The sequence below is a fragment of the Zerene cesonia genome, chromosome 28, assembly GCF_012273895.1.
Source record: "Zerene cesonia ecotype Mississippi chromosome 28, Zerene_cesonia_1.1, whole genome shotgun sequence".
Lineage (NCBI taxonomy): Eukaryota > Metazoa > Arthropoda > Insecta > Lepidoptera > Pieridae > Zerene > Zerene cesonia.
Window position 1 is genome coordinate 2,885,062 of NC_052129.1, and position 9,252 is coordinate 2,894,313.

Sequence of the window (9,252 nt, forward strand, 5' to 3'; positions counted from 1 at the left end):
TAATAAATGTTATTTGCAGTTAACAATTTTCTTTTTTCTTTATTACAATATTTATGGCAAGACTAGGTATAATATAGCTTCACAGCTAGGCTTACAACACAACAATATAAATTCTTGGGGGATTCTGAATTAATTTCCATACATTATGTTGGTTGGAACGCACTAATTTTTTATCAATATGTAAATAAGTTAAAACCAGTATGGTACATGTGTTTTTCTAAGGTTTATATGTCTAAATAATAATTCAGGGAATAATACACATAACTAACAATAACGTTGTTTAACTTCAGATAGAAATTCGATAAATAAGTAGGTTTCTTAACATTATGACAGCATCTAATATTTTAGTAACATTAAAGAAGATTGGATGTATGTACTATGTAGTTTTTCCACGCAAAATGGCTGAGTCGTACATTTCGCAGAGATAGCTTATGACCCGGAATAAGTATCGTTGTAGGAAAAAGGGTGAGTGGTAATATACTCCAAAATTCAGGAGAAAAGAATGGCATAGAAAAAGACAAAACTTATCGTTTATAAATTTATCATGGATTTGGTTATATAACTACCATACACGTATATAGACATATCTACGCATACAGACATAAAAAAATATAGACAGAAAAAATTATAGAAACACTATATACTTGCATATTTACACATGTTATTCTAACGAGTTCAATTAATATCTTTACATACACAAATTTTCTAAATTATAATGTGTGTCGAAGTTGCTTTCTATTGGTCTAATTAACTTGCACCTTGGTTTTACTTTTATGTCATATCATAATTTATGAATAAACATACAAATATATTCTTACTAGTCCAATAATTACCAGTAATCAATATAAACAACGGGTAAACCCATGATCAGGTTATATTTGATATTACTCACAACCGCACGAAACAATAAAATTTTGTCACAAATTAGCATATTACTAAAGATTCCGTGGTTTTAGTGAATATAGTATCTAACATGCTTTTTAAAGAAACGCGATTAGTCACGAAGTGTGTTAATTTTGTTAAGAAATCGCTGGAATGACTAAATAAACGTGAGCTGATGATTCAGTCGGATAAATGGGGTTTAGTGTGAGAATGAAATGGCTTTTGGCACCATTGGGACCACAAACTTTCGGGGTTTCTTGCAATGTTTTTAATGAATTCTTATGATTATACGTATGCTGTTTGTAGAAAAATCGCATATTACTTTAAAATTCCATTATTAAACGAATTGTCAGGTCTATAGTATAAAGAAACCTCCTCCTATAGAATTAACAATCATATAGAAACTATCTCGATTGGTTTTTGAAGTGATATTGAAAAATGTCAAATTGCAAACTTCAACGCGTTTTATGAATTAAATTATTTATTCTGTTTCTAAAACTTGACAAATATTAAGTCCATCTATTTCTCCGCGGGTGGTATGTCGAAAAATGTAATTTGTCTCAAAAATACCTCAGGTTAATACTAAATACTAAAACTTTCAAACGTTTTACATTACTGTTTAGCAGTTGCAGTTAAAATCCGTTCAACTATTTGTATACAGTTTCAATTGCATTCAGTGATGCAATTTGAACATTCCATTTCGAAACATAATGTTAACATACATATAATAAAACTAGCTTGCCGTCCGCGCTTTGCTTGAAAGCACTTTATAATATCGCGTAAAAGCCTACTAGATTATTTGATTAACACCCAGTTTATATTACATCTTAGATTAAATTATCAAAATCATCAAAATCGATTCGGCTGTTTTGCGTTTAAATCGTTACAGATCAAAATTTGATAAGTGTTTCATTAATGCTGCTGGTAGTACAAATTTTGTATTTAGGTATTGTAAATAAACCAAATGTACATTTTACCTGAACCCGAGCGAAGTCAGAACGCCTCGCGAGTGAACATAACATAATATTTCACGATAAATTCCCACAAATATGCTTCAAACGAAATATTATAAATACCTAATTTCGGCATAAATGCCGACATGTGATTCGGAAAACAATTACGAGAAGGTCTAACAGTACAACAAAATTGTATTTTATTCTTTACATTTACGAATAATTTACCAACCTTTTATAATAGTAAATTTATTTTTCCATGTTTGCCGAAACATGTCATTATTTTAAGAAATTGATGTAAATAAGAAATTCTTACCAACATGAAACATTTGTTACGAATAGGTACTTAGTATTTTACAAATAATGTTCAATGACCTAATTCCGCGATCAAAATGCGAGCTTTTATATAGGTCCCAGCCAACCGAATTCTAGAATATACTGCATTGAATCTAACTAAAGCAATAAACTGGTGAGTTTGTACGATTCTCTACGTAAAATCTTTTTGAAAACATCAATAAAATGAAATAAAAATTTTATGAAATATAAATGAGAATTTTAAAATAATGTGTGTTTTAAAAATTCACATACCCTTAAACATTTACATTTTGGTTGTATGAATGAGAAATAATACCTAGTTAATAGTCAACAATGGCTTCGCCCGTGGTACATCTAGATATAGCCTTTATCACTCAGTGAAGTTACAGCTTTCTCATGAAGAGAGAATTTTTGATATCGATCCCGTGGTTTTTGGGTGAAACATACAAAAATACTAAAGTATCCTATTAGAGTAGACCAACATTAATGAATCGATGCATATCTTTAGCACATTATAAAGCGTCCACAACATAACATTTAACAAAGATTAGATAAAGGGTCACAATACCTGAACTTCTCGCGTCAACCTGCAGTCTCGTATCCACCAACACATAAACTAGAAATACTAACAACAAAGTCTTAAACCTCCACTGTCCCCTCGAGATTCTACACTGATGCCTAGATTCACTAAAACTGTCTAATTTAAAAACACTACTATTTAAAACACTTCTTTTCTTTCTTCTCTCATTCCGAACGTAACCGCCTCTGTCTTCTAGAAGGTTCTTTAATTCTAGAAGGCTATTTCTGCTGCATATTTTGTTTTCAAGAGGCTGCAACACCTCTTGGCTTGCAATCATGGCTGGTTTGTGATTGTGCTTGGTGCTACAATGATTCATTTGTCCTTTGGTCAAATCGTCGCATCGTGTGACAGCATCTGTAAAGAAAAGAAAATTTTAATCTCAAAAAACTTTATTGAGAACTAGCTGCGCCCCCCGGTTTCACCCGCGTAAGTCCGTATCCCGTAGGGATGTCGGGACAAAAAGTAGCCTTTATGTTAATCCAGTTGTCCAGCTATCAACGTACCAAATTTCATTGCAATCGGATCAGTAGTTTTTGCGTGAAAGAGCAACAGAGGCACACACATCCTTACAAACTTTCGCATTTATAATATTAGTAGGATAGTAGGATATGTGACAAACTCAGGGCCTTATGGTAGGTAAGTATAATAGGGGAGTTTAGGCTATCTTAGCAAAAGAATTGTGGAATTGCGATTCAACAAAAAACCTTATGCATATGGAAAATATGTTTAAGATTAGAGATTACAAACAATGATAAAAACAAAAGGAAAACGAAAAACAACAGCTTTTAAATCGATTAGATCACTTTCTTTCCTGCAAATCAATACAAGTTTAAATAAAATACGTACACATAAGTATATAAAAATTATTTATTTATAATACCATTCTATTCTCAATCTATTATTCTATTGATATAAAAAAAAATCTTTGTTATTTGATCCTATTGTAACACAACGGAATATCTATTCAGTATAGCGAGAAAAACCTATAAACAGCACTTAGTAAATTGACAGTTATCGAGAATTATCGCTCTCCGACAAAAACCTAATGAAATAAACACATTGCGAGAGAGGGAAGGGAGATGGGGAAGGCGACGGGTGGGACACGTTACGGCGATCCATTCATCAGCTGTGACTATGGTTGTTACCAGCAGATCCAATATGTCGTCCAGTAATCTGTTTTTGAAAGACAATGTTTACATGCTACAAGGTTTTTCTTAGTATGTTGATGTGTTTTTCTCGACAATTGATGGGTTATTATTGATAATGTTTGCAGAGTATGCAGAGACTAATCTCATCTGTAACGAGTCACTATCATTGACTACTATGGCGATATTAGGTGTACCTATTGAAAGAAAGATAAAAGAATTTAATTTTTTTTTTTTCGTCACAGACGAGATTTGAACCTACGTCCACAGAGCCTGTCGTTGTGCGTCAACTAAGACTAGCGCCTTAGCCCGCTGGGCTAACGAACGAACTGACAGTAACAGAATGTTATAACAGTCATAAGCTGTTAGCCCTTACGTAGAGGATACGTAAGGAAATTGTTAAATCCTGGCGCTCCTGATCAGGATAATAGGATAAACTTACTATATTACTCTATTGCCACCGGTTCTTAATAAGTGTACAAAGCTTGAATGAAATCGGTGCTCGGGAAGTGGGAGAAAAACGGGTGTGAGTTACATACATACATACAAGTGAAGCTAATATAAAAGCGTGTTAAAGTACATTTATTCACAAATACAACATTTACTAATAGAACCATTGCTTACAATTCCTAAGATAATCGAGTTAAAGGTAACAAGAGCGGTATCTTTTACAGATAACGGTATTTCTTTTCCGGGAAGGAAACTGAATGTCGCCGAATACAACTTCTTTCAACTTTATTGTTTACAGTTTACACGATAACTTAAAACTGGGGGAAAAAAAGTGTAGAAATTTCACAAAACTTGAAACTTCACAATTTTCAAGGAAGATGTAGGTATAATGCACGGCATTAGGCATACACCTGTCGTTACTTGTACATATTATTTCTAACATCGCTACAGTTCCTTCTACTTATACAAATTATACATTATATAATAATACTTTAGTCTTTTCTAACAGATATCAGGTCTTTGATATCATACCTAGAACTTAACTAAGGACTTCCCTGCATATTAAAACATTGCGTGGGAATAAAACTACTGACAGTCTGTTATAAACTAGAATTCTGTGGAAATAAATGAATTTATATTCAAATTGCGGATTTAAACTGGTGTTAAGTGACTAAACTGTAAATGCCTGTCGAAGAATGCAAAATAACAGATCTTATCGAGGGATTTGCAAGCTCGCTACACGCTCCCTGTTAAATAACTGGTTTACTCGTTGGAACTTAACTGTTGGTTAAATATTTTATTATTTATAAGGTATAAACACTTACTATATAACAATATTAAGCAACAACGTTACTGTTATAGCTGCACTTTTTTATTTATACTTATGTTTTACAAAGTAAATTGACTGAAATTGCTTATACATATTGCTTATATAAAGAGATTTTGGATAGAAATTATATAATTCTCAAATTATTAATAATAAATATCAATATCACATGGAAAAGAAATGGATACAATAGATGCATAATCAAAGGCAGTCGATAACCCTACACACCTGGTGGGCGAAAGCCTAAGACTTGCTAAGCCGTAACGATCAGGTCTAGACTTGAGTTAACAAGGTTCTGCTCATTATTTTTGATCGATAAAGTGTCGGGAACGAGCCATCACTTAGTGGATTTTGAAGATATTGACTATTTCGAGAAATACGCAATTGAACTTGATAATTAATGTTATTGAGGGTATAACTAATATTTCTTTTCTATAGGAGATTATTGTGGACACCTCATTCTTTTATTTTTTTGAGCAAAGACGTGATTTAGGCATGTGATTATGAATTTGAATTAATATAAATATCAATTGTTTGCAGCTATATGTGTTTCCTACTACACTAAATGTCATTTGGCTACTAGGCCTACTGGAAATATTAGAATTACCTTGTGCTGACAATGAGACAAGTTATTTGAACAGTAAACCAATATTTTCTCTGAACACGGGTGGCCAAGAGGCTAAGGGTTGCTACGGTTTAGCAAAAAGACGCGTTCAACTCCCGTCTAGAGATCAAATTATTTCTATTCTTAAAAAATTCTCATTTAAAGCATTTCCATACCATAAAACCAAAAATTTTGTTCAATATTTCTTTCGTTAAACTAACTGACGAATAACAAAACTTCTTCCCGTATGAATTATCAAAAGTGGCAAAAAAGAAAATATACTTTCCTCCAAACAGATCGGATCTATTTTTCATTGTTTTTTAACGGTCGCAAATGCATCGTGCAGTCGGGTACAAGTGCTGGCGAATTGCTATCATGCCCAGGTGTACGATTCAGGTGTTATTAATCGTATCTCTTCTAGGTGTGGGCTGTGAAATTGTTTCTAGCGGTGTCTTTGCTACTTGGAAACGTGATTTTGTAAGATTTTCGTGGTCCACGCAGGCAATTTGGTAAATAAAAATTTGGTATATAAGATTATGTTATAGGCAATAGAACTGCGGATTCCAAAAAGAATTTGAGAACGCCTAAGCACGTAAATTTTCAAGGCAAATAGAAGTGATATGACTGCATGATGAAGGTAGTTGGGATTATATGTTGACTGTTTAACATCAATAACTCTATACGTTAATTTATATATAGCTTATGTATACCGATGCTATTCTGACAGATTCAAATAGATAGTACGGTCGCACCTTGCGTCGCCTATACACTTTTTTTCCTACTAACGATATTTATTTACCAGTAACATTTTTTCATTCTCCACATCTCATCCAGTCATAACTAAAAATTTAAGTCTGTCGCAACGTCGTCTTCCCAATATTTTCCTACTAACGACAGTCTGTCAAGGTTGCCAAGGGTCCTGAAAATTGTTTGTGTCCTCGGGGACCGTTTGGACCTGGGATCCTGCAGGTGGCGTGAAATATGGGGCCATTGCACCGGTTTTATTACGCGTGAACTTTATTTCGTGGAAATGCTATGGGTCTGTTTAAATGGTGTCATATCTCATATTAGCTGGGTGACAAATTGTATGGGGGAGTGTTTTGGAGAGTTCGGGAAACGGTTCAGTAGTTTTATATCGATGTTTTAGGATATGATTCTATTTGGAAGTAAGTTATAAGCAAATGGCGAGTTACATCACATCAGATAGATAATTCAAAATACCATCAAATAGAGAATAAATGTATTTATACGTCTTCTCAAAGTAGGAATGAAAGATAGTCTACCATACATCTTTGCGATTTAGAAACAATACTAAGAGTTTCACAAGTAGATTTTGGTTAGGGCTTTTTTTATACATCAAATTTTTATACTCAATCCAATTCACAACTATGCAGCCACCATATAACCAGTATCTATATATTGTTAGATAATTGCTTTCGCAATGATAATAACTTCATACATTTTCTTGAACAGATAATATATCTTTCAAATTATATAAACGGCTGAGTCTTAGTGAGTTGAGCAGAAATATAAACAGTCATTTATCGTGGCCCATGCCCCCGGGACGCAGGTGTCTTGAAGGATCGCCCCCTCTTTGGTTTTATTCCGTTTGCACATGCAGTTGGGCAAAAAGGTTCAGTTTGCAGTCAATTTACTGAAACTGTGTAGTACAGTAGATTTATATAGTTTATGATGAGTAGTTTTTAAGGGTGGGTTGTATTTTTTATTGCTTATGTGCACAATGTGGAAAAATAAAATGTCTTTTAAGTAGTACGCAAGCAAGCTTTTAATTTTCGTTTTTTCAATTAAGTAATTTTGAGCTTTCATAAAATGTCTTACAGCTATATTCAAAGATGAACGACTAAGATATAATTTTAATTTTAAATGAATTAAATTTGGATATGTTTAAAGGTTTGGATAAAAAGATTTTTTATATGACCTAAAACACTTTTTTACTACAACAAAATTTTTGCGAAGCGAAATGGACATGTAAATATTTACAAGTAACGGTCGAGCGCATATAGAAAGTATACAGGAGCGGAGTCGCAGCCGAATGACTAGTCAGATTTCATAACACCATACAACACACATTTTTCATTCAGCTTATAAGAAAATAACTTCCCTAGTAGGTACATAAATTTATTACGAATCACGCATTAGTACAACTAACAGTTATAGATATGGTTAACAAAAAGAGGTAATAACTAATGCTGTTGGTATAAGCAGCACATAATCTGTAAAAGGTAGCCTGGCTAAATTTAGCAACTCCACCTCTGCATTCCCGATTATCGTGTGGGACATGTTACAAGCGATGTAAAAGAATAAAAAATTTATACTGGCTGACCCGACAACGCCGTCTTCACGCGGTCTGTCACGAGTGGAGGTTAAAAAGCAATTAAGTTTCCATTTTGTCGGACTTTAGCGCAAATTGTTTAACAAAACAAAAATCGCAACAAAAACAATAAGCGAAATCGGTCGAGCCGGTTATGTGTGATGCCGTGACGAATGGAAATTACGATACCTTTTTGAGATTAAAAGTAGATCCCTGTTTATAATATTCAAAACGTATTTTGTTAGATAATTACGAGTATGATAAAAATTGTTCGCGCATAAAAGAGCTTGGTGTATTTAAATAAACTGGAAAGTAAAAGGTTTTAAAAACCGTTTCACGAAACGTAGTTACGAAAACTATGCTTGCATATAACGTTTTATTTCCATTGATAAAAAGCAGCCTATTGTAATTCTGTTACGGTAGTTGACAATAATTTATAAAGATGGGATTTATTAATAATATTATATTCCCGCTTCGGTTCATCACAAATCCCACAAAACGCCCCGTCTCACCGGAGGCTAGGTTAAAATTTCATAGACGTAAATGGCGCTAGAGTCATATACCTACCCGTGTTATTAGAGGCGAGTGGCGAGCTGTTTTTTATTAACTACGAGGGAATATTTATTTCTTCACCTTTTCTTCGATAGTTTAAGATGTATGTATTTCGACTTATATAGAGCGGGTAGCGCGCTAGATATTTATTGAACCGTTGTTGCAGCGGACGAAGTGTTTTTGTTCAGATGCATGTATGACATAAATCTTGGTAATCTATGGTTTTATAATAAATTGATTAGAGGATTTTGCTCTTTCCTCCATTATCTAGAGAACTCTTACTATGTTATATGTAAAATCACATAGTCCATCATTATTTATAGCAATTTAAATCAACCTCAACTTTAATTAATTTTTGGGACATTAGATCGAACAGCATTCATATTTGTTCATCAAATGAAGAGTCTCGTATATATCGATATTTGTCTTAATATTGTACGTTTCTTTTGCTCTATGACATATTATATTAGATTAGCTAGAAACCGCAGTGTAGCTCGCGTAATACCCGGGTATTTTATTTATGTAAAAAGTAAGTCCTAGTCCAGATTAAGATCTATGTATTAGTATCACTATGAAAAAATGAAAAGACAATAAATTTTTTGTACATAAAAAC

At 33.2% G+C, this 9,252-nt stretch overlaps 1 protein-coding gene across 3 annotated transcripts in view; it reads right to left on the minus strand.

The window, feature by feature from the left end:
* The window catches only part of LOC119837714 (latrophilin Cirl), a 233,474-nt gene that overhangs the window by 94,737 nt on the left and 129,485 nt on the right, over nucleotides 1-9,252 (minus strand). For all 3 annotated transcript variants that reach the window (XM_038363447.1, XM_038363444.1, XM_038363446.1), the window contains exon 2: nucleotides 2,719-3,084. In XM_038363447.1, coding sequence (XP_038219375.1) covers nucleotides 2,719-3,046 — 328 coding nt within the window. In that variant the 5' untranslated portion in view covers nucleotides 3,047-3,084. The remainder of the gene's footprint in view (nucleotides 1-2,718; nucleotides 3,085-9,252) is intronic.